This window comes from Oryctolagus cuniculus, chromosome 6 (assembly GCF_964237555.1).
Source record: "Oryctolagus cuniculus chromosome 6, mOryCun1.1, whole genome shotgun sequence".
Lineage (NCBI taxonomy): Eukaryota > Metazoa > Chordata > Mammalia > Lagomorpha > Leporidae > Oryctolagus > Oryctolagus cuniculus.
Genome location: NC_091437.1, coordinates 86,720,530 through 86,747,507, shown reverse-complemented (window position 1 = coordinate 86,747,507; position 26,978 = coordinate 86,720,530). Strand labels below are relative to the sequence as shown.

General features: G+C 39.8%; 1 protein-coding gene across 2 annotated transcripts in view; it reads right to left on the bottom strand.

Annotated features, from left to right (window-relative positions):
• Positions 1–24,394, bottom strand: part of CLVS1 (clavesin 1) — a 190,828-nt gene extending 166,434 nt beyond the window's left edge. Inside the window, exons 1-2 of one of the 2 annotated variants that reach the window (XM_051843797.2) lie at positions 24,268–24,394; positions 9,977–10,492 (exon numbers count right to left, since the gene is read on the bottom strand). In XM_051843797.2, coding sequence (XP_051699757.1) covers positions 9,977–10,431 — 455 coding nt within the window. In that variant the 5' untranslated portion in view covers positions 10,432–10,492; positions 24,268–24,394. Of the gene's footprint in view, positions 1–9,976; positions 10,604–24,267 lie in introns of those variants that run through there. The other variant, XM_051843796.2, reaches the window with a different exon arrangement.
• Between the last annotated feature and the right edge of the window lie 2,584 nt (positions 24,395–26,978).

Here is a 26,978-nt window from a genome sequence, read left to right as displayed (position 1 = left end):
AGTCCCTTCCTGTGGATACATACCTCTCTTCAATCTCATAGCTCTACAAAGTACATGGTATTACCAAATAAACAATAAGACTGAGGGTCAAAGGGTGCATCTTTTGACAAGCTCAGGGGGTTAGGAGTAGCAGAGTTGGGGCTCTATCTGGCAACTGAAAGGCTGTGTATAAGTAATTATCTTAATGTAAGGAATGGAAGATGGCAAAGACAGCACCTCTGATTGCTGTTTTAAATCAGGCTCGGGTTAGAATCACTTTATATCACATGTCCCAAGCAATATACAGTTTCCTTTCTTGGCCTGTGGATTTTAGAAATCAATGTTGTGGCCAGCGCCTTGGCTCACTAGGCTAATCCTCCGCCTTGCGGCGCCGACACACCAGGTTCTAGTCCCGGTCGGGGTGCTGGATTCTGGCCCGGTTGCCCCTCTTCCAGGCCAGCTCTCTGCTGTGGCCAGGGAGTGCAGTGGAGGATGGCCCAAGTGCTTGGGCCCTGCACCCCATGGGAGACCAGGATAAGTACCTGGCTCCTGCCATTGGATCAGCACGGTGCGCAGGCCACAGCGTGCCGGCCGCGGCGGCCATTGGAGGGTGAACCAACGGCAAAGGAAGACCTTTCTCTCTGTCTCTCTCTCTCACTGTCCACTCTGCCTGTTAAAAAAAAAAAAAAGAAATCAATGTTGTTTCTGTTGTCATTGTTACTATGGTCAGACAGAACAGAGATTGGAAAAGGATTTCCCACAATTGGTTTGTCGGATCCCTGTGAGACTGGAGTATGTGGCAAGAGGATTTCCCTTTGAGCTCTGAGTTCCCTGTTGAGTCATCTGAGACCTCAAGAGACTGGTGAAAACTTGCTCCCTGATCCCTCCCTGAGAGTCCTCTGAATGTTCGATTTAAGAGTCTCCAGACTTGGCATAAGAGCTCCCATGAGAAGCTTTGCAGCTTATTTTGACTGAGGAGCTATACCATTTTAACCACTTATAAGCTGTGTGAACTTGGATGGATTATCTAGCCTCTCTGAGATTCAACTTTATCATCTACAAAATATGAATCTTAATAATGCCTTTCTGAAAGCATTCCTGCCTGCCACACTGTGAAGCACTTAGTAAGCACTCAGGGTTGTTTGGTTTTGTGGTTGCAATAGCTCTCCTTCTCTGCAGCTCAGTTTTGCTTGTTTTCAGGCTCATAACAAAGAGAAAACTGATCACTACCAGAGAGCTTCTGAAGTGTTTTTGTAAGAACAAAGGGCTCTGTCTTAGTATGTTTGGGGTTTTAGGAGTGGGGTTACTTCATAGTCCTGGTGAGAAACCTAATGTCTCCATGACTTTCTTGTTCTCTTCCTTTCCCACCAGTATTAAAGAGGGATAACTGGAAAACTGTCCCTTTCATGCCACAAGTTCTTCTAACTGAGGACCATCAAACTGAACACAGATCACTGTGCTACTTGAACAAAGTTCTTCAATGTTCTCACAAAAACCAAGGGTGAGCCCCAGTCAGCCAGCTGATTTACAGCTTGAAGTGTTATCTCTCATCTATTTCCTTGGTGTTTTCATCACAAGAAAGAACTTCCTCAAAGCTCACATCCCACTGCCAAATCACACCACAGAGCTTTGGGGCTTTGGGCATCACAGTCCTTGAGAGGATGCTGCAGATCAGCAGTGACCAGTGATGTTTGAAGGAACTGCTAGCTGTCTCCAGCATATCTGTCAAATTACTGCAAGATGTAATGGGACAAGGAGCAGCAGCTGAGCTTGCCTTCCTAGAAACAACAAGCAGTGGCAAAGCACTCATTCCCTAGGAATTCCCTCTTTCAGAATTGTGATGGAATATCAGGTATCAAGTATCTTAATGATGGAATTAGTGAATTAATTGTGATGGAATATCAAGTATCTTAGTAGCATTCATATTCCCATCACTGAATGCCTTGAAAGTCCTGAGGGAGAGGTCACTGCTATGATACCATGAGACAATGAGGTCAGAACAGGAATTCTGCCTGGGAACTGTCAGGAGCTGCTCCAGGACTGAATATAAAGGGCATAAAGAATGAATGAATGAGACTTGGATTCATCCCCCTAAAGACAATTTTGTCTATTGGTCAGCACCCTTTGTACTTTCTTGCTTTCTCAAACTGAACCAATTAATCCCTCTTTGCTTTCTTTCCGTTCACACTGGGGACCAGGTAGGCCATGGACTTTGAGCCTCCCGAGTCATCTCAACGTCTAGAGCTCCCAGTTTGTGATGCACAAAGTCCCATGCTATGACTTCACTGCTTATACTGAGTCACTTCCTGCCTCTAGGGCTGAAGAGAGAGTTGAGGGAGTTAGTAACCAAAACACACACACACACATACACACACACACACATACACACACATGCTGAATTTGGATGCTAGAGCTTCATTTGCACTCAGCAGCACACCAATGATAAAGATTTTGATTGCTGAGGACTTTGGAAACTTTCAGTTTGGGGAATAAGACCACAGACAGAACTCGGTGGGAAAGCTTAGTCATTTTTGGTCAAATTAGGGAAGAATATCTGCTCTGTTATGTATGAGGGCAACTCAAGAAGTTCATGGACAGACAGGTGTTTGGCACAGTGGACACTGCTTGAGATGCCTGCATTCCAAATCAAGGTGCCAAAAGTGGAATAAAGTCCTGATTCTCTTTCCAATTCTAGCTTCCTGCTAATGTGTGCCCTTATAGGCATCAAATGATGGCTCAGGTACTTGGGTCTATGCCAGCCACATGAGAAACCCAGATTGTGTCCTGGGCTCCTGGCTTTGGCCTGGCCTAGCCTTGACTGTTATAAATGTTTGGAGACTGAAGTAACAGGTAGAAGACTTTCTCTCTCTCTCTCTCTCTCTCTCTCTGTGTGTGTGTATGTGTTTTTAAATAACATTTTCTAAGTTTATGGAAAGGGGAAATTAAAAGTTTATTGTGGTGCAAACTTTTTAAATCTATGTGTAGTTTTTCAAAAGTACATATTTTTCATAAGCTGCTTTTTTCAACGTTATGTGTACATAACATAGATCCTTCCAAGACAATGCAGACCTTAGAAATAATGTACGGTTGGCCCTCCATACCTGAGGATCCTGCATCTGCAGATTCAACCAAGTGCAAGAAAATATTCTTAAAAATAATGTCTATATTAAACATGTACCAACTTTTTTCAAGTAATAATTCTCTAAGCAATACATAACACCTACTTACATAGTGCTTATATTGTTAGGTATTATAAGTAATCTAGAGATGATTTCAAGTATATGGGAGGATTATGTAAGTTATATGTAAATAATACCCAATTTTATATAAAAGACTTGAAAATTCTTAGATTTTGGTATCCACAGAGCATTCTAGAACCAATTCTCCGCGAACACCAAGATACAACTGTTTTTGAAACATTTGGCACAAAGATTTTTTTTTTTTTTTTGACAGGCAGAGTTAGTGAGAGAAACAGAGAGAAAGGTCTTCCTTCCGTTGGTTCACCCCCCAAATGGCCACTATGGCCGGCGCACTGCACTGATCCGAAGCCAGGAGCCAGGTACTTCCTCCTGGTCTCCCACGTGGGTGCAGGGCCCAAGCACTTGGGCCATCCTCCACTGCACTCCTGGGCCACAGCAGAGAGCTGGACTGGAAGAGGAGCAACTGGGACAGAACCAGCGCTCCTACCGGGACTAGAACCCAGGGTGCTGGCGCCACAGGCAGAGGATTAGCCTAATGAGCTAGGGCACTGGCCAGCACAAAGATTCTTAACAAAGGGTAATTATTGACCCTGATATTGGGATGTTTCTTCAGTCCCCACTGGGCTTGCAAAGTGGGCTCTAGCTGTCCAAGGGACTTAGGAAAATGTAGGTCTTTTTGGAAGACAGATTGACAAAGGCCTATCTATTAAGAACCCAGCAGGTCCACATCCAAATCGGCTTTTGAGAAACTCTGCTCCCACTACTCAGATCATCTCTCTTGTGACTCAGTGTACTCTGAATACACTCATTCTTCAAGAAATCCACTAAGAGTGTTTCACAAGCTCTCTGAGTATCTATGAAACATCAAATCACATGGCCTGAGCAATTGGCTCCAGATGTCTTCTGAAAGAGTTTGGAATTGGAAACCCTGTGTCTGTGTCTAAGTTTTTCCATTGATTAGTCATACTGCTCCTGACTAGGAAGAATCTTCTCTTCCCCAAGGCTCTTCTTTGTCATCAGAAACTTAGTAATGCTGAATCTTCAAAATGATTATGAGCATTAAATAAAAAATACATGAAAATTCTTTGGAACAGTAATAGTATATTACATGGTATGATATACAATGTATAGAATATGTAGGTGCAGGATTATGGACTATAATATAATTGACTGGGATCTGAGAAATCTAATTCGTCTGAGAAGTGCTGTGCTGAGCCAAATTGGAACTGGAGGCAAAATGAAAAGCCAGAAATATTTATCTTGCCTTCTTCAAAATTCTGATACTTTGTTCATCAGGAATTTTGCATTAATTTTTAATTTTTAAAATATTTTACAGCACTACTTACATTGATTGGCAATCTTTGATGCCCTCTTGAATTTTTCCCTACCCTGCCTTTTTTTCTTCCTGCTCAGATTCTGTGATCTTGACTTGGGCTCCCTAATCTTTAACCCAATGGGCTGTGCGTTAATACAAACCTTTTATTCTATACTCTTGGGAGAGAAAGCTTACTGGGTTCTTGGTCTTCTTATCCCTATATCCTTGAAGAGAGTAATCAAGTTGCTTTTTAGTCTCCTTTTTTTCCTCAATAGATGACATGAACTTAACTCTTCCTTAAAGCGCCTAATCTTCCATAAAGAACAAATTTTTCAACAAATTTTCAACCTGATTGCCGATTTCTCAGCATGAAAAACAAACAATGCACTTACAAAACAATGTCCAGTGTAATTTTATATATTCAGACTTGTAATATATATCCAGTTGTTTTTCCCCTATCAAGAAACTGGGGGACCAGCTGGGTTTATACAAAGCAAAAATGGAATGCTAATAGAGCATATGGTGGAGTTTTTATTATCTGAATCTATCCCCTCTCAAATGCTTTCCTTACATCATGAAAATATAATAAACACAATAGGCAGGGGAAATAAGACTAAGTAACTGCACAGAGCCTCCCAGACACAACTAAGCTCTCACAGAAGACTTTGGAGCAAGGTAGCTTGGGGTCTCCTTTGCATGTTTCAGAATTTTCCAGGTGAAGGAATGTTGATAATGACATCAAATGCTGCTGTCGTCAGCATATTGTGACCTATTATCCCAGCTATATACCTTATTTTTAAGAAAAAACTACCGCTTTTAGAGTAAAAACTAGTGCCAATGCATGATACCTGTCACCCACTTTATAGGTAAGACATTTATGGTAGTAAGAATTTGAGTAACTTGCTAAAGATTCCCTGGCTGGTTAGGAGGCAGCTGGAAGTTGAAGCCAACCATATGGTTTCAGAGTTTGTGCATTTAATCACTATTCTATTTTTCTTTTGGGTACCTTCTAGTAGGTCAGTTGAGATTAATCCTTGCAACAGCTCCACAGGCCAGACATTTTACCTATTTCCATTTGGTGAAAATGCAGCTCCACAGTAGAATAACTTGATCACACTTATCTCTTTTTTTAAGTGATGGAAATCCAGAAAAATATAGACAGGATCCTCTGTTTCCATATCTCCCTGCCTGGCACCAGAGCACACATCAGGCTATGTGACCAGGTATGAGTCTGCAGCTCAGAAGCAGGAAATGGATTTATTTTTTATCAGAATTTATAGGGGCAAATTGTGGATTCTTTCCAATGCTGATAGAAGGTCAGGTGAGAAAGATCAAAGTGCTGAATGAACTATAGTGTCCCCTCAGGTTTCCACTACGTACCACACTGGTGAGCCAGATTATTAACTCTGCTAACTCTGGAAGGGGCAGGTTCATTTTATGAATAAATATGTGGATGCAAATTTCATCTAATGCTTTCAGTTCAGCCCAACAGCCTCAGAAAATACAGAAGCCAGACAGCTCTCTGCTAAGCACCAATTGTGGACAAGGCCAGTTATGTTCCCACAGCCCAGTCACTGCCTTGATCTCAGTTTTCATACCTAATCCAAGAAGACAGACCTGCACACACCTTTGGAGGATAGTGCTTCCCATTCCTCATTGTTCTATTTTTTTGTTCACATGTCTGAGTCTAGGTGGGTGAGGTATACATCATTTTAATAAATATTACTATGCATTTTCATCTCAGTAAACCTTTCATATAAGACATTCAAATTGCTTCCCAGTCATCTCAGGTACTCAAACATCACTTTGCAAAGCTGTGTTTATACTTCCAGATTTTTGGCTCTGTTTGGGTTGGGTTGTTGAGAGAGAAAGCAAACAACTGGTTAGCATTGGTATGTGGGCAGGTCACCTTCATCGCACTTCTCCCATTTGCAAATATTGTACACTTGTCTCTGGTTCTAATTTATTTACCAATGGTATTCTGTTACTTTTCTGGTGAAATATTCTAGACTATTAGTAACAATACTATAAGCTAGAGTCTATTGAGAGCTTAACATATGCCAAAGAAGGAGCCATGTTTCTTCAATGCATTATTTAAGCCTCCCAATCACACTATTAGATAGACATTGTTATCATCCCCACCTTAGAGATGAGGAAACTGAGTCTCAGAGAGGTTCCTTCTCCAAGATCATAAACCAGCAAATTGCATGACAATATCTGCATTAAAATGAAGTTTCTTGCATTTAATGATCTTTTTCTGCCAAAAGGATACGCCTATAATTACCACCTGTTTGATAAAACTGAAATGGTTTGGAACAAATAATACTGTATAGGTTGAAAAAATTGGTAAGTGAGAAGAAAGAGTGAAAGAAATACTTCAAAATGCCAGTGAATTAGGAGCCCATAAAGTGAATTTTAAAATCCCTCTCCATCCATCGGATCAGCTGAATGAGCTTCACATTCATGAGCCTTTAGAGCTAGAAGAGATCTCAGGAATTACATAGTTCAACCTTCTCATTTTACACAAGACAAACAGAGAAGTGAAGCAGTTTGTTCAAGGCTTCTATAATCACAAACATTTGGTTTATTTCCTCAGAGACTTATTTTTTCATACTTATTAACAGCATATCTTAGGAGACAAGCTGACCCAATTCTAATACAAAATAAAATATTTCACTATGGCTCATTTCTTTATCTGCACATCACTACTGATTGGTGATCTTTGCATCATCTGTTTGAGCAGATGGAAATTCTAGAACACTGAACACAGCTTAACACAAATGAAGTCAACATGATCATTCTCCAGAATTATCAAAACTTTCCTGTTTCAAATTCCAAAGTGTTCATGTGGGACCAGCGCTGTGGCATAGTGGGAAAAGCCACCACCTGCAGTGCCAACATCCCATACGGGAGCTAGTTCAAGTTCCAGCTGCCCCACTTCTGATCCAGCTCTCTGCTATGGCCTGGGAAAGCAGCAGGAGATAGCCCAAGTTCTTGGGCCCCTGTACCCACTTGGGAGACCTGGAAGAAGCTCCTGGCTCCTGTCTTCAGATCAGCTCAGTTCCGGCCATTTAAATCAATTGAAGAGTGAACCAACGGATGAAAGACCTCTCTCTCTCCCTCTGCCTCTCCTTCTCTCTCTGTATACATCTTTCAAATAAATAAATAAATCTTTTTAAAAAATAAAAAAATAACATGGTCATGTGCCATTCTCAGAAGCGTGGCATTTCCCTCTAGTTTAATGCTGATGTCCTTGGTTAATGATTTGTGTATCTCAGAAAGAACCACCCTGTGGTACATTGTGATTAGCTGTCTGTAAGTCTGCACCATTGCAATGGGGTCTTCACGGAGAGGGACCACGTCTTCTCATCATTTTTCTCTAAGTGCCTTAGTACAAGCTGTGACACAAAGTCCTTTTTCTCCAAATATTTTTTGAGCTCATGATATAGATGAATAAATGAATGTGTAGACTTGAGAATCTTCTTTATCAGGGAATCATGAAATGAGAGACTCATCATTAGTTATATTAATTGTGATATGATATAATATTAACAAATATTATTTATTATCACATCATTATAAAATAGAATATAAATGTGGAAAGCCAACCCAGGCCCAAGTGTAGACTCAACCAAAATCTAGACCAATAGTGTTAAACAGTCCAAATACATAGTCAAGTATTTTATTGCTATATTTCAAATTGATCAACCAGAAAATATTCAGTAATTACTTAAATATCTCACACTATTATTTGTATGAAGAGAGTATTGGTGTGAGGCAGTGAAGAGGCACCCAAGGTCTCCCTTTCAGGAGGAAGGATTCTTTGATATATTTTTAAATTTAAACCTATGTATTTCCCTTTTTTTTAATTTATTTGTCAGGTAGAGTCATAGACAGTGAGAGAGACAGAGAAAAAGGTCTTGCTTCCATTGGTTCACTCCCCAAATGGCCGCTATGACCAGAGCTGCTCCAATCTGAAGCCAGGAGCCAGGAGCTTCATCCTGGTCTCCCATGTGGGTGCAGCAGCCCAAGCTCTTGGACCATCCTCCACTGCTTTCAGGACCACAACAGAGAGCTGAAGAGGAGCAACCGGGACTAAAACAAGTGCCCATATGAGATGCCGGAGCCGCAGGCGGAGGATTAACCAAGTGAGCCACAATGCTGGCCCCAAACCTGTGTATTTCTAATTCATAGAAGTTTCAATGATGGGCTTGGGACATTGATTTACTCACAAGCAACATTCATTGGCTATTGTGTCATCAGCCAAAGAGATAAACATGCAAAAGACACAGACACTCTGAGAATCCTACAATCTTGGGAGTAGGGTAAGAATACACAGGATGTGTCCAGGATAGTTGAAGCTGGAATAGAGGGTGGTTGATCTCTCCTTTAAGTGTCTTATTGGCTGAGTACAAAGTATTGGAGGCAAAGTTTATGCTTTCAACCAACTGGATAAGGGAACAAAAGAAGGGCTGAGGATGAAGAAGAGTAGGAAACATAGAAGGGGAACCATAAAGGGCATTACTTTCCTTTGAAGGCCTTTCAGGCCACTCAACAACTGTGATAAGAAGAGGGACTTAGTAGAACTTTAAAAGGATTGCACTATCTTGTACTAGTCAATGGAGAATGGACTAGAGGCAGAGATGCCAATTAGGAGGGTAGTACAATAATGTAAGTGAAAAGTAATGAGAACCTAAACCAAGGCAACAGATCTGGAAGGTTTTTAAGAAGAAAGTGCTAGGATTTGGCAGTTAGTTGGATGTGAAGACCAAGTCAAGGAATTGTCAAGGATCACTCCAAGATTTCGGGCTTTAGATTTCTGGGTGGATGAAAGAACAGATAGAGTGGGGAAGATGATGCTTTCAGTTTGGGACATATTGACCTTGGGTTTCTTTATAGACTGGAACTCAGGAAAACAGGATATTAAAATCATTAAAATAAAACAGGATCCAAGAAATTATTTAATGTGTCAAAAACATTTGATTTAAAACCATCTATTGAATTCATTTTTGCTGGTGTTAAAGGTAACATTGAAAGCAGAATCTATGCTTCTTTAAATGAGCAGCTCTCAGTTTTATTAAAATAAATGACCCATTCTGATGAATAGAAAAAGGAATTCTATGGTCTCTTACAATTCTAACACTGATTCTATCATTCCAAAACACTGGGAATCCAGAATTGCCTTTTAATGAGAGCACACCTGTTACCTTAATACTTCTTTTGTGGGTATATGGAATATATAGAGAAAATATATATGGAGAGAAATGTAAGTCCATTACCTGCAAACCATTATTTAGATGAGAGCACACCTGTTACCTTAATACTTCTTTTGTGGGTATATGTAAAATAGAATATATATATATATATATATATATATATATATATATGGAGAGAAAAGCAAGTCCATTACCATTCAACTCCAAACATGCACTGCTGATGCAATAGAAAGGAAAAAACAAGTAAAGACACTATCTACATTTACCTACTCTGATCCCAATTGGCTGCAAACAGCAGAAGAATCTTCCTGCCGTAGTGGTCACGGTTTTCCAGCACTCCTGGGAACCCGTCAATCAGAGCCCTCTTAATGCCAGGATCATCTGCCTTGAAGTTTTTGAACATGTCCAGGTTCAGCTGGCGGTATTGGAAGTACTGGGCCAGAAGTCTAAAGGCATCTGCTTGGTGAAACTTCCTGGCTCGGAGAAATCTCAGGATGAAGGCATCATCTGTACGCAAAAATCCAATGTCAGGTCTGGTGATGATCATGTCCCTGACTTGCTGAATATCCTGATGTAAAACATCTGGGTTTTCATTCAGTTCCAGGCGTGCTTTCTCTATAGTCTCTGGACTAAGCCCAGCTTGTAAATGGGTCATCGTGGCCAAATCTCCTTTCCAAGGGCTTAATTTCTGATATTTTGGAAGAGGAGAGACTGGTCCCATTCACCTGAGGGTCTGCTGAAACGGTGGCCCATTCAACAGTTTTTCTCCTTCCACACTTCCACTGAAACAGACAGACAGAGGGTCTTTTTGATGTTCCTGGAAAGCAGTAGGACATTCAGGCCCTATGTGGTGGTGGTTGTCCAAAGTAAAGTAAAACCGAGGCCATTGCTTACTGAAAAACAGATGCACACAAGAGAAACAAAACAGAGATGAAAAGAAGAAATTCTGGGTAAATTAATAGGAACTGAGACAGAAGAGCAGTATATTAGGCTGTGGGTCTGATTAGATCATATGTCCAAAGAATAAATGACAAATTATCCTTTCAATGGCACATTTGGCATGATTTTATTATTGACAATATGAATGGATAATATGCAAGTGTTTTGAATATGTTTTGTAGATTTCTTAGTGCATTGACTAGGTAATGTAATAGTGTGTAGTCAGAGCACTCTTATTAATTACCCTAAGAAACACTAAAGACCCTTCTCTGTAATAGCATGTTTTATGGGACTATTCACAGGCCTGCATATGGCACAGAAATTATGGCTGCCATACAATTTATTACTTTTCATTAGCCTCATTTCTCAAACAGAGATATTCCCTCCATCACCTTTTATTAGGGTACCCATTTGCATCTTAACAATAAAAAGGGAATGCTGATGGTCACCATTTCCCAACCCCAACTCTGAAAGCATTGGTGGCAGGCTTAAGGCTCCAAGCTTGACCTCAATAATCAAATTCAACAGCAGTGAGAAATGAGGCTCAGGTGTTGAGCTTTACAAGGGACTTTATTGTCTGCCTTTGTCATCCTTCTGCAAGGAAGTCCAAGGTACTAAAAACTCTTCATTACCTAACCCAAGATCCACTAGTTTTTTTAAAGATGTATTTATTTATTTGAAAAGCAGAGTTATAGAGAATCAGAGGCAGAGAGAAAGACAGAGGTCTTCCATCTGCTGGCTTACTCTCCAAATGGCAGAAATGGCTAGAGCTGAGCTGATCTGAAACCAGGAGCTAGGAGCTTTTTCCAGGTCTCCCACATTGGTGCAGGGACCCAAGAACTTGGGCCACCTTCCATTGCTTTCTCAGACCATGGCAGAGAGCTGGATCAGCAGAGAAGCAGCTGGGACTCAAGCCAGTGCCCATATGAGTTGCCGGCATTGCTTTGCCTGCTACTCCACAGCACCAGCCCTGATCCATCAGTTTTAAAAATCAATTAGATGTAACTTTTCTGTCATCCCAAGATACTCTTTACTCATGATAATCATCATTTTAATTGTCTTAAATATTAGGAGGCTTCAGAAAGTTCATGGAAAATGGAATTAAAAGATAAGTTTATTTTGGTGCAAAAATAGTTGGAATCCATGCATAGCTTTTTCATAACATGTATTTTCTATTAACTCCTTGAAGACCTCCTTGGTCATCCCTTATTTCTATTACACAGAGAAACTCTTGCATTATTTGCACTTTTCTCATTATAAATATAAATTTTAACCTCTCACAGACATCTCTTTTGTCTAACCTGGAAGTTCCAAAAGTGACATATAAGGTGTATATAAAATTGGAGGCATGGATTTTTTCCCTGGTTTTTCTTCTTTAACAGTATCTACAATGAGAGGCAGAATATTTACTCCCACTCTTCTGCATCATAAAAAATAATTCAAAGGACAAAATTATTTTCTTGCTTAATTTGGGGCTAACAGAAATTTCCTAAGGGTGATAATCAACACGCACATTTCTATATTACAAAGCCTTTCAGATACAAGATTAATGGACAACATTTTAAGTAATGGTATGCATTTTCAAGATAAAGGAATAAGTCATTTTACTTGTAATATATTGGTTTTTATTAAATAATGTGTAAGACAATAGTACTTAGCTCTATAATGCAGAACAAGAAACTGAATCTTGAATTTCAATAATTTAAGAACCCATCATAGTAAAAACAATAAGTAACGAATGCTACAGACTATTCCCAGGACTAGAATAAAACTCCAAAATATATCTAGTTCAATGCTTACTTAATGTTAAAGTTCCTGCTCCAATATCTTCACCATACCCGTTCAAAAAGCAGCCTTATCCAATGCCTTCCTTTTTCATTTCATCCTTATACCCATGGCAATATATTTTTGCCATACTATTGAAACTGTTCTCACCAATCAGGGACGATGATATGATCTGTTATCTGAACTTGGGCACTAAAGAGTGCAAGCAATAGTGCTGGGACCACAGGCATAAACTGGGACAGTTCCAAGGAAACCCAGACAGATGGTCACCCTATTAATGAATGGCATTTTTATTACTTCATCCAATAGACAAATTTCAGACCTCACTGTGGGTGACCTCTATCAGTTTTTGACATTGACTACTTCAGCCCTCTTAGACCTCTCTCCATTCTCCATCTCTTTTCCATGACCCCAAACACTCTGATTTTTTCCTTTACCCTTTCCTGTTCAGTCCTCTCTTTCTATGATAGCCACTTCAATGCCAGTGTTTACAGTTCCTGCTCCATAGTCTAGCCAGCCTTCTGCAGATAACTTCAGTCCAAATCTCCCTCCTGATCTTCAGGTCACACATTCATCACCACTTGGACATCCCACAGACACTCAATCTGTTCAAAACTGAACTAGTCATATTTCCTCATAATGAATGTGCTCCTCCTCCTTCACTTTGTGAATGACATCATTTTCCATGCAATTTCCCCCACCGGAAACCTGGGAGTTAACTATTATTCCACCCTCTTCCTTACCACCCACTACCAGGCAATCACTTCCATAACATTTCTCAAATCTGTCCAATTCCTTCCATTCCCATTATCAATGTCTTTGCTTAGATCACATCACCATCCATCTGTTTAGTCCTGCAACAATTTCTTTGATGTGCCCTTGCCACCAATCCATTCTCTGCATTTCAAGTGAAATATGTTCAAGACACTCCTTAATTAACATTCACCATTAGTCAAACTGTCCTAGAATAAAGTATAGAACTTGGTAGTATAGTTTCTAAGTCTCTTTATCATCTGGTCTCTACCCATCTCTCCAGACTCACCATCTGGCCATGCAGCCATATGGAGCCACCTGCAATTTCTTCTCACTTCTGTTCCTGAGCAAACGCTGCTCTCTCTGCCTAGAATGACCACTGGTTGGCTCCCTCTTGCTCTTCAGGAGTCAACTTCAAAGTCATTTTTCTTAGAAAACCCCACTTGACCTTCAGAGGTCACAGTATCCCCCACAACCCTGACTGTATTTATTGTCCATTGTCTTTCTCTCTCTCTTTGTTACACCTTAAAGAGAAGGGGTGGGATTCAATCGTCTGTGTATCCTCAGTACAGTGCCTGGCAACAAAGGGGCCAGCTCCATGAACAGTGCAACTTCATTTTGTTCACCACCAGGTCCTCAGTGCCTAGGACACTGGCTATATGGAGTAGTACTCAGTAAATATCCATAGAATACATGAATGAAAAAAGAAGTAGTTAAATGCTGTTTCAATGAACAGATACATGATTTCCACATCTAAGTACCTCCAGGACTGTTTTTCCTTCAAGAAGGCATTGCAGCTGACTTTTAATTCATCCCTCATCTATGAAATATTTTTCCCCAGAGAATTTAGCCTAGGCACATGAACTGCAGATCCTTGCCTCTCTGAAGCATGCTGGATAGTGTTCACAGTTCCAAGCCATGGAGCACAGCACACAGACCGCAAACCACGGGGATAGCTCATTCCCTACAGAAGATTTAAAGCTGCTTGGAGCAAGTTACTTACCTTACAGTTCAGGGAACTCAACAACATTTCTGAGATAAATTACTGTGAGTTCAAGGGGAGCATTGAGGTTGCGTTTTTCATGGCCTGCTTCTGCACAGCTATGCCTCCAATCTATAAAATCTGAAATAAATTTGCTTCCATCTACATCTTTATTCTGTGCTCAGCAGGGAAGCTTCCATGGAAGATACCCAAGCTGGCGTCACTGAATTTCATACTTAGGTGAAATAGATATTTTCCATTAAAGACAAATCCTTCATATCAAGAGTCAGAACAGACAGCTACTTAAATAACAATTTCAATTGATAATATTTAAGGCACTAGAAATACTATGTGGCTGTCTATTGACCGGAATCTCTTGTTCGCGTGAAGGATTTGGTTCTAACTTTTATGACTTAGAAAAAATACATTGGACTTGGTATCACATGGGGAAGTTGGAGTGGTTTTCTGTGGTAATAATAAGAATAATAATGGCCATAATTTATTATTTGTTACAACTATGTTTATTACATCCTGGTCACTTCTAAACTCTCTTTTTAGATACTATAGTATTTAGTCCTTGGAACAACTGTATGAAATGAATGTATCATTGGCCTCATTTCATGTAAATGAAACTGAGTCACAGAAAGGTTAAATGACTTTCACAAGAGCACATAGCTACTAAAAGGCAGAAACCAGATTCAAACTCAAGTACAATGGATTTTCAAAGTGACCAGGGAAAAGCACACTAGGAAAAAACTGTACCCAGATTGAAAATATTTTTGTACCAAAATGAATTTACCATCTAATTCTATTTTCTATGAACTTTTTGTGAATTACCCTCATGACATTTCTCTGAACTCATGTTCTTTTTTTGATATGCTATTTTGCCTCTTTCTCTAAAAGATCTCTTTGTTTATTTAAAATCAGAGAGTGACAGAGAGAGGGAGACACAGAAAGAGAATGACCTTCAGTCTGCTGATTTACTGCCCAAATGGCCAGGGCTGGGCCAGGCCAAAGCCAACATCCAGGAATTCCATCCAGGTCTCCCACATGGAAAGCAGGAGCTCAAGCACTTGGGCCATCATCTACTGCTTTTTCAGGTCCATTAGCAGGAGGTTGAATTGGAAGTGGAGCAGCCAGAACTCTGATACAGGAGGCCGGCATACTAAGCGGCAGCTTAACTTGCTTTGCCACAACTTCTGCCCCATGATCCTGCCTCTTGAGTGTAGCAGAGAAGTTTCAATATTTATTACTTAAGACCCACGTGACCCTCAGCCAGTCACCTTCCCTCTCAGAACCTCACTCTCCCTCCATAAAATCCCCTCCAGATTTACCATCCTAAGAGCCTAAATACGCCAACAGAAGGGCAGATTATCTTGGGTAACTTAATACTGTACCCTACAGATGTCCAATTACCATCCCCTCCTCATTTATTTGCTGGAAGACGACAGGAACTATTCCAAATCCGACTGTCTATGACTTTGCCAGCTATCACTAATTCTTCCTTTTTGTATTTTCCTTTGGCAAAAATGACAGCCCTAAGACCCTGCCATTCTTTTTGAAGGATTGACCCTTTGCCAAGCCTAGCAAACATGCTTCTGGCATTTAAATGTGCATCATAACTAAACATGGTGCTTTAGACACACTTTGAAGCTATCTCCCTATTTCTGGCTGAGTCCCAAATGTGTCTGTATTTAGAGACCATTTCAGATACACGGAGAGTAACTCACATGCACTGTCTGGGTAGTTACCTTCCACTACTCATTCATTGCTTTCCTAATGAACTAAAAATGTAGGTAGTAGTATTAGTATTTTTGTATGTGAGAAAAGAAAGAACAGTCTCCAAGTGTGATATTTGAAGTATGGCATTCATATATTCTAGATTCATGATCTCAAATTGCCATTTGAAAAAAATCTATGTGTATATTTCTTTTTACTTAATTCAGTCTTAAAGAACCACATCTGCAAACACACTATAGTCTTTATGAATCAAGGAATCTAACTATGAAAATCCTTGCAGAAAGTAAGTAAGCAGGGACTGTGCTATGATGTAAAAAGTAAAGCCACCAGCTGCAGTGCCAGCATCCCATATGGGCTCTGATTCAAGTCCCTGCTGCTCCACTTTCAATTCAGCTCTCTGCTAATGCACCTGGGAAAGCAACAGAGGATGGTCCATGTACGTGGGCCCCTGAACCAGCATGGGAGACCTGGAAGAAGTTCCTGGCTCCTGGTTTCAGTCTGGCTCAGCCCTAGCCATTGTAACCATTTGGGGAGTAAACCAGCAGATGGAAGATCTCTCTCTGCATCTTTGTAATTCTGCCTTTCAAATAAACAAATAAATCTTTAAAAAAGAATGTATAGTAAGTCACATGAAATACATTTTGGTTACTTTATCATCTATCATTTTCATTTTTTTATCTTCACAAATACACATTAACTGTGTCAGAAAAAAATCAGAAAAGTAATAGCAATGTCTTAACTGAAAATATGTATCCATGTATGTATTATTTCAAAGCATTTCACATCAATTACCTTTATTCTTTGTTACAATGATTCTGCAACAAATAGAAGAAAGATAATTCCCTGATAAGTGCTGAAGTATAGTCACATTAAATAATACTGGTAAAATTGCTTATGAAATGAAGTGATCCATTTTACATTAAATGTAACATTCTCATTTCTATAATTATGCCATCTTTAGGTAAATAAAAGGATGTAGAGGCATCTTACAGCTAAGACACTGGCTTAAAATCAGATAATGATCTAGTATTAAAGTTGGAAACAAATATCTGTTCAGTACTTGTTATGTGCCAAGGGCTTTGATGCTACCTGATCTAATTTCCATACCAACCCTTAAAGCTAGGTTATTACTTATTAGATTGAAATTAATCTAATTCCTAATTACTTTCATCTAATTACTTATTAGACAAATGAGCAAATCTCACATTCAAATAAAGTGTAAGTGAAAGAATAAATATTTGTACTCAAACCTAATGATTCGCATTTTGTCCATGACTCTGCCCTTCCTCCCAAAGCAGGTATCTTCTAAGATTTCACTCTTGGTACTAATGCCCTCAAATTCACTCCCTTGACAGGCACATATCTAAAGTCCACCTTTCCTAAGAAGATCATTTGAGGGATGCAGAATTGTACAAAAGTCGGGCCAAAGAGAACTCTATTGCAAACAAAATGAAAAAATCAATAAAACCTAAATGTTTGAAATGTAAGAACATAAATAACTTATGAACGATATCTCAAATTTTTATGCTTCTGGGTATTCTTGGAAATGCAAAGACACATTTTAAGTACACATAAATTTAAATTAGTGGGGCCTGCGCTGTGGCACAGCGGGTTAACGCCCTGGCCTGAAGCACTGGCATCCCATATGGGCACTGGTTCAAGGGTTCAAGACCCGGCTGCTCCACTTCCTATCCAGCTCTCTGCTGTGGCCTGGGAAAGCAGAAGAAGATGTCCTAAGTCCTTGGGCTCTTGCACCCATGTGGGAGACCGGGAAGAAGCTCCTGGCTCCTGGCCAATTAGGGAATGAACCATCGGATGGAAGACCTCTCTCTCTCTGCTTCTCCTCTCTCTGTGTGTAACTCTTTTTTTTTTTTTTTTTTTTTTTTTTTTTTTTTTTTTTTGGACAGGCAGAGTGGACAGTGAGAGAGAGAGACAGAGAGAAAGGTCTTCCTTTTTCCATTGGTTCACCCTCCAGTGGCAGCTGCGGCAGCGCACCGCGCTGATCTGAAGCCAGGAGCCAGGTGCTTCTCCTGGTCTCCCATGGGGTGCAGGGCCCAAGCACTTGGGCCATCCTCCACTGCACTCCTGGGCCATAGCAGAGAGCTGGCCTGGAAGAGGGGCAACCGGGACAGAATCTGGCCCCCTAACTGGGACTAGAACCCGTTGTGCCGGCGCCGCAGGCGGAGGATTAGCCTATTGAGCCGCGGTGCCGGCCTCTGCGTAACTCTCGTAACTCTGACTTTCACATAAATAAATAAATCTTTAAAAAAATTTAAATTAGTACAAATGTAAGAACTATAACTTTACAAGAAAAGGATAAAAAATGAATATCCGTAATAAAATTGTGCCTGTGAAAGTCTAATCAACGACTTCATCCATCACTAAGTGTGTTCAGTTTCCAAATATAAAATATATACTATATTAGTTTAATCTTTGTAACTCTTCACCTTTCTAAAGCCTCACTTGAAATTTTTAAACTCAGTATGCATTTTCACCTAGGAATGCCAGAAGGAATTTTTACGCTGGATGAAATAAAAATAGATGTTGCTGATATATCTAGACAAAAATTGAAAATCATAGTGAATAAAAATCTTTTTTTAATTTGAAATCTTCCTTCAATGATAATATGCCCCCCTGCTGTCAGTGGAGCCTACATTTAAACTTCAGAGACTGGTTGATTACACATTTTTTGGTGCTGACCAGGAAGTATCATCTTTCCAGCTGATGAATTTTCAGGTTGATCATTATGACTTGTAAGGCTCCTGCAAGAATACTGGGAGAGAAACACAACCCAGTGAGTAACAAAATAGCCCACTCTAATGACTTTCCGCCCAGTGTTGGTCAATTTACCTATATGAACAATTGGTACAAGGGCAGGGAGAGTATTCTGGAAGGAGAAAGGGGAGACTTTTAATCACCTGAAAGGGTGGCATGACCAGAATTTAGCCCTTGGCTTACAGTCAATGTTCTTTCACCTTTAGCTCAGTCCTAGCCCAGGGCTTGCTCTTGCAACATAAATATTCATGTGCAGTCTGCCTTCTCCCTTTAAAACAGCAGCCAAGCTCCCATTTGCTCCTGCTCTTAAGAAAAGTAAATTAGAATGAGTTTCATTGGAGTAGAGACACTGAGAACTTCTACTCTAAATAGACATCAGATTACAATTAAAATACACTGGGACTCAAAAAAGAAGTAGACCTAGTTGATAAATATTTGTGTCCTGACTTATATATCCATCTATAAGTCTTTTCATTTTTCAGTTTGTTTTGGTAAAAACAATGGAAGGAGTTGAAAGGAAAGCCAAATTTTAGAAAAACCATAGGATTGTTCTTCCTCCTTATTGTGTTAGGTATAAAAGTTTTTGATCAGCATGATGTTTATTTTGCATTCTATATGTGTTTATTTTATTTTAATGTTATTATTTTAATCATACACAGTTGTGGGGATACAGTGTGATAATTTCAATGTATTTTAAATAGGGATAATCTGCAAAGAAAAGTTATAAAGACATAGAAATTAAATTGGAATGTCTTCCTCTTCTATTAAACTATTCCCATAAGAAATCACTGGCATGGACTGGCACTGTGGCATTGTGTACCAAGCCACTCCCTGCAGTGTTGGCATTCCATATGGATGCTGGTTCGAGTCCTGGCTGCTTCTCTTCTGATCCAGCTCTCTGCTATGGCCTGGGAAAGCAGTAGAAGATGATCCAAGTGCATGGGTCCCTGTACCCATGTGGAAGACCTGGAAGAAGCTTCTGACTCCTGGCTTTGGATTAGCTCAGCTCCAGCAATTATAGCCATTTGGGAAGAGAACCAGAGGATGGAAGACCTTTCTCTGTCTCACCCTCTCTGTCTGTAACTCTACCTCTCAAATAAATAAATAAAATAATTTTTTAAAAAAGAAATCACTGGCAGTCCAAGTCCCAACTTTAAAAACAAATTAGTTATGCTTCTTAGGAGTATCAATAAGATACACTTGACATTTGATACTTTCTTCAGTTGGCAAAGGAAATCAGTTTCTCTAAGAATGGACACTTTTTAAAGAGAAGGATCTGCAGAGAGATAAGAAAGGCAAGACTCCTAAAGATGATCATTAAGTCTACCTGCCCCCTTTTGTGTTCCATGTTTCCCTAACACAGGTACACAACTTGGACCCTTCTTTTCTATGTGATTAAGCAGAAGATACCAGAATTAAGAAAACTGCCTGGTGAAAGTGGAACATGACTTGGTGCTTTTGAGTGAGGTAGGAGTAAAGGAACTCTTTACGTAACTTTCTTCTCAATTAGAAATATGATTTCTGAGTTCTTATTGCCCAGAAAGTGGGGTAGTCTTTGTTTTGCTCTAGAGTGAGTGCTATTATTTAATAACCAAACCTAAAAGTGGGAATGCTAAAAAAGGAGACTATACTGGGTTCTTGCTTCTCAGAGGATGGCAGCATCAGCACCATCTAGGAGCTTGTGGGGAAGACAGAATGTCAGCACCCACCCACACCTACTCAATGTTAACAGGATCCCCAGGCAACTCACACCCACATTAATGTTAGAGAAGCACTGACCTAGAAGGTCTGCTATGACTAGAAGGCACTGGGAAGGTAGGTGCATTGCATTTGCACCTGAAGTCAGAGCTCCCATTGTCTTTGGACTACATTGTCCAAGAGGAGAATAAAATTTCCAAGAATGTGTTAATTCCTCCTGAAGCGATTACATCCATAGTAGTTTGCCATACCTCGCATTAATTACTCTCACACAGGTTTGTGTGCTCTACAAATGAAGTGGAGGAAGGAGGGAAGGAGGGAAGGAGGGAAGGAAGGAGGGGGGAGGGGGGAGGGAGGGAGGGAGAGAGAGAGAGAGAGAGAGAGAGAGAAATCTCATGTTTGTTTATATTTTGTTTTATTTTGGCCATATATAAAGAAGTCTTTTACTTTTAGAGCCCATTGTTTGAGCCCTTCCACAACTCCTATTCCCAGGCCTACCATTTCCCTCCTACTTCCTCTAAAACTAATAAAAGGATGAACGCTGAATAAGCCATGTGACACACATAAAAGTATGGAACTTTAAATAAAACCTTTGGGCAGTAACAGCAGCTGAATTGAAACAGTGCTATTTTAAGGAACGGAGCTAGAAAAGAGATGGTCAGTGGTATCTACAGTGTCCAGGAATTGGAGATTTGGCTAAAAACATCCAAGACTCAAGAGCATATGATCTGAAACATATACAGGGAAATTCTTACTGGCTCAGAATTCAGGAAGAAGAAAAGCTCACAAGAAATAACACAAGATACTTTCTCTGATACTCCCTGTCACAGAACTGGTTCATAAAGAGAAAGATCAAAAACAAAACATGGAAGGGCCATGCAAGGAAGCAGAGTTAGGAAAGAATAATGGACTTATTGTCTAAGTAAATGAAGGGTTTTATACGGGGTGTTTTGGGGGAGGATGTGTTTGCCCAGTATATTTTCACATCCATGAAGTATCAAGTAAGAGAACATAAACTTTCCTTAAGCAAAGAAAAAATTCGGTTGGAAATTAAGCATAAATTCTCTAGAAAGAGAACACTTGAGGTTGTCACTAGTAACTATAGATGTAGTAATGCACACTATGGCCCTACTCCTAAAACAATTTTAATCTTTTAAATTTAGATCAAATGAACAATAATCAAAATGATATTTTGTAGAAGGATGTAAACAGGGAGAAGATTTCCCTGGTCAATATTGGGGGATATTTCTGGACCAAGTGCATGCAAAGTTCCTATTTTATATACTCATTCTGCTATGTTATCTCCTGAGTCATTGTACAACAGGAGCAGCAGAGAAGCTCGAAGCCAATCCAAGTCAATTTACTAAGGATGGCTTTGCTACAAGGGTGTATGTCAAGTTGTAAATAGACTTATGAGATAACAGACATCTCTTTCGAAAAAGCCAGCAGATGTGAGGAGACATCACCAGTTCTAAGAGTTCAGGATTTCACTTGCTGGGCAAAGAAGGATCTTCCAGCTTTGTAGTATGATCCTAAAACATGCACCATTCTATGACCACATCTTGAAAAGTGCAGGATAGAATTCTGCAGAAAACTGTTTTCTATTCACCTTTAAATTCACTATAGAAATGAGAAAGTTCTATTATTGAAAATATGAAGTAAGTTAAATAGCACTTAATAGAAAAAGAAAGTGGGGAAGCCAGCACAGTGGCACACAATAAAAATTAATAAACTCGGCCCAATATTTCAGTCAAGGAAAGGCATCACTTCTGAGACAGATGCCTATAAATCTCATCAAAGCAACACTGTTTTAAAATTTCCTCTGCTTCAGGAAATTGTATTAAGCACAGGAAGACAGCAGCATGGGAGGAACTGAATTTCTGGCCTGAGTATCTGGTATGAAGCAGCCAGAGCTGGCAATATGTACACTTTTTAAACTGGGCTGAACCATTCTTTATGGATAAGGGAGTTTTAGGTATCCTGCTCAGTGGCTCGAGAGCACTTGTCTACTGTGTAAATCACTAACCTAATGACAGTGTATGGATGACCACATGTTAATTTTTTCAAAAATCCATATCATCAAGTATTTTCATGAGTTTTTGACTTGAGTTCTAAAATGAGTGAATTTTAGAGGCAGAAGGAATTACTTATGTTTATGTAATTAGTAACAGTTGGTAACTTTTGACACAATGCCTCTATGCCTCATTCACAAGGAGTATTAAGTGTGAATTTCCCAGAAAACTTCTTCCAGAAAACACCTTTCGTGACTATATATCTGGCAATGCCTGTAATGACGAGCAAGCTAGTATAGACAAAACACACTTCACTGTCTCTTTCTTAAGAAGCAGAATAAGTGTATCAGGGCAATTTTTAAATGAAGTTTTTTCTGTGCTCTTATTTAAAGTTTCTTGTTACACATGAGCCAGCATTATTCTCTTTTAAATAAAGCTCATTTTTTGTTCAGATTTTGAATTTATGAAAAACAGTTTACAAAAAAAAAAAACCTCCGCTCACTTGCCACTCAATAAAAAAATCAATTAAATGCATATGCATCAAAAGACTTGAATTTATGGCAGACTCAGGCACTTATTTTATGGTGTTTGTTAGCTCTTAAATTACAGATGGTTAGATGATTCTGGGTAAAATCAAATAGGTGCTGTGACTTGGGTTTGGACTTTCAAGTTCAAATTAATCAGGTATTTGAAAGATGTTCCAACTTCCCCCCAACTGAGATTGAAAATGATAGCACTGTTAAGAGCAGAGCCTGGCAAAACACAGTTACATAAAATGCCTTTTTAATTTTTGCACTCTATTACCCCTTACTATTATAGAAAAATGGTGTTATCGCCTGCCTGATTACTGAGAAAGCACACAAAAATCTCGCCTCCCGTATCCAAGCCAGTCCTTGACTAGAGACGAACAAAGCCAGGCCATCTGCTGCGAACAGCATTACTACTTTGACCATTTGGACAGGAGACCTTTCTTCTCTGTTTGTAAAAGAGATTTAAGATGGACATGAAATAAGTAAGCAGGAAGAGACATCTGAACAAACAGCACTTTCCAATGAGGACCCCACTGGTTGGATTTTTATCACTATCATCTTTTTAATTTTCCTTCTGATAGCAGAGTTAACCTTCGGGGTCCCCATTTTACAAAACATTTCACTAAAAAACTTAATGCCAGAGTTTCTATAGTCAACGCTTAGGAAGAAAAACGGACGTGTGGGTGAATATGAGTCACCCGTCACCCCCACCCTGCTTCCTGGTGATTCTCCATTGGAAAACCAGAAACACGGGTTGAGCTTGCATTTCTGTTTTTCTGGAATCACACTTGCCTCAGGCCATGTTAATTTCCTGAACTAAACAGTCGGTAATCAGCTGAAAGGCAGCTGGCTAACTGCTGGTGTCTGGTGACTGCCCCATCTGTCCCTGAGCCCGGGGTCTCTCCATCCTGCCTTCACTTTCCCTTTCTCCCAGGCAGGCGTCTCTTTGTTTTCAGGGGTGTCATTCCCCTGAACTTTCCTTCCCATGCCTGTAAACTTGAGCTCTTACACTCCACCCTGCGGACCTCGGGCTTTGTCTAAGTGACAAGACACAGTTGTGTGGACTGGAGTTACCGCACCGGCTGGTGATGGTGGAGATGACGACGGTGATGGTGGAGATGGGGTGAGATGGAACGAGGGAGCGCAGGCTGAGCGGGCACCGGCAGGAGGATGGACCGCGGGGGCGGTGGCGTGGGGCGAGCGAGGGATGGAGTGCGGAGGGATTGCAGATGGGAGCTGTCCGCGAACCCAAGTGCTGAAACGCCGCAGCCATGGCTCCGCCAGAGTGGGGAAAGGCGGGGAGGCGCTGCAAACACAGAACGGAGAAAAAAAGCAACAAATACCTTCACACGGTCGCCCAGCCTTGCTTTGGGAATATGTTCCTGCAGGTGTCCTCGGTGCTGAACTGGGTGGGTGAGATCCCCTATTCTGGCAGTTGGCTGCTCAGATTTCTCTAGAAAGCTGTGAATGAGAGCCTGGGCTCCACGGGGCTGGGATTTTGGTAGGAGGCGTGTGCGCCGGAGACTCTGTCCTTCTATAACCAGCCTGGCTTTCCCCTGGGTCCTAAATGCCTCCGTACGTTGCTCTCCCACATTCCATCAAGATAGTACCGAGAATCATGGTTGATTTTGCTAACATCTGGAACAAAAAGTACCAGAACCTGCAGTCCCCAAACGATATTAAAGCAGAACGTCTTAATCAAACCTCTGAAATGATCTGTGTGTGTGTAAGTCTGACAGGTAAGAAAGTATCCAGAAATACAGGAGGAAAGATGTATTACTTTATTAATAAGTCGCGTTAAGAAAATGAACTTTCTAAAGAGGCTCAAAGTAATGTCTCATAAAAAAATACACATCGCTTAATAAAAAATTAAAATTAAAAAAATTTTAACATAATAAATATGTTATTTATCTCAGGGAAAGTTTTCTGAGTACAAGAGGAGTAGAAGAAATCAAAAAATATCAAGAAATTTGAGTGGATAAAAACCTATCTCTGTCAATACATCAAAATATGTAAATATAAATTACCTCTTAGAAAAAAGAAACAAATATATTTCTATATATAAAATCTCATAAATCAATAGAAAAACATTAATAGATTCATAAAAATAAGAGAAAGGGCAAATAACAGAATTCACAGAGAAAGAGGAAAATATAGTAAACACATTTGTAAAAAAAAAATCAACCTCACCAGCAAACAGAAATATGTAGCTCAAAACAGCCCTGAGGAGCAAGCATTTAGTTAAGAATCCCACATCCCGTATCAGAGTGCCTGGGTTTAATTCCTAGCTCCTGCTCTCCATTCCAACTTCCAGTCAATGCATACCTTATGAGGCAGCAGGTGATGACTCAAATAGTCATACATCTACCATTTATGGGAGATATGGGCTGAGGTCCTGGCTCCCAACTTTATCCACTGTGGTCATTGGAGGCCTTTGGGGAGTGAACCAGCAGAAGGGATCTTTCTATCTCTAGCTCTATCTCTAGATTTAGTTCTTTCCCTGTGTCTCTCTGTATCCCAGATGAATACATTTTTAAAATAAAATAAAATTTAAAGATAGTACAAGGACTTGGGTCATCTTCTACTGCTTTCCCAGACCATTGCAGAGAGCTGGATCAGAAGTGGAGCAGACAGGGCTCGAATCCATGCCCATATAGGATGCCAGCACTGCAGGCAGCAGCATATCCCAAAGTGTTGGCACCGAAAGTATAATCCTTATACAAACCAATTTCACAACATTCATCATGTCATAAAATACATGTTATTTAGAACCAGTAATTCTACTTCTAGCAACTTATGCTGGTTATTTATTGAGATATGTAGAAAAAGATTTATGAATATAAATTCAACTTATGTTCATAGAAACTCTCAAAAAGTAATCAAAGCATTACATTTTTGCATATAGGCTGCAATGTTTTCAGCCATTAAAAACATATTTTCAAAGACTAAAGATAAAAAGAAATGCTTGCAAAATGGTAAATGAAGAAAAACAAGACATCAAATAAAGCTTTCATTTCTCCCCCAATTTCCACATTGCTAAGATCATAAGATAGTATGGTAAGAAAACAAGGACTGTCCTTTTGCCAAAATGATTCAGTTTTCTTCCTTGTGTTTTTCCAAAGTTTCTACTTTTACCAAAAAAGACAGAAACTTGTGAAATATTTTAAAGCAATCTTTCTGTTTTATATTTCTTTTTTAAAATACTTGTTATTTGAAAGGCAGAATGACAGAGAAAGAGGGAGAGACAGACAGAAAGAGATCTTCCATCTGCTGGCACACTCCCCAAATGGCTGCAATGACTGGGGCTGGGACAGACCAAACCCAGAAGCTTAGTACTCTACCTGGTCTCCCACATGGGTAACAAGGGCCTGAATATTTGGTAGTCTTCCACTGCCTTCCAAGGCACATTAACAAGAATCTAGATTCTAAGAGGAGCAGCTGAGACTCAAAGTGGCATTCTGATATGGGAGTAACTGGCATCACAAGCAGTGAATTCAATTGCTGTGCCACAATCCAGGCCTATATCTTATATTTCACAAAGATTTTAAAGTTAGCAGAAATTTTCAGATTCTGACATATTACTATGTGTTTCCTTTTTTTCTTTAATGTCTCTTCAATAGCAGGTAAGCACCATGTGTTAGAGGACTTGTCTTGTTCATCGTTGCTTCCCAAGCACTTAGAAGTGTTCCTGGAACATCATAGGGATTCAATAAATATTGAATGGAAGAATAAGTAAGTGAATGACACAATCTACACATACACATACAGATGTATTTTTTACTCCACAAAGTGATAAATTTTACATAGAAATCTATCTGCAATGGCATAGCACAATGAAATGATCTGAGGTTGAAACTGAGCTTTGATCACGTAAACTCAAAGGGGTACCTTTGAGGTGCAGCCAATCATGAACATAAATTGCAAAGTGGCAGCATATATGAATTTTTAAAACAAAAATTTTTTCCAATTAACCCCAACTCTAATCTCTACATATGCTCTTGATCTTGAATCTTTAAAAGTTTTGTAGACTTTCTTTTCTTCTGATGTGTTAGTG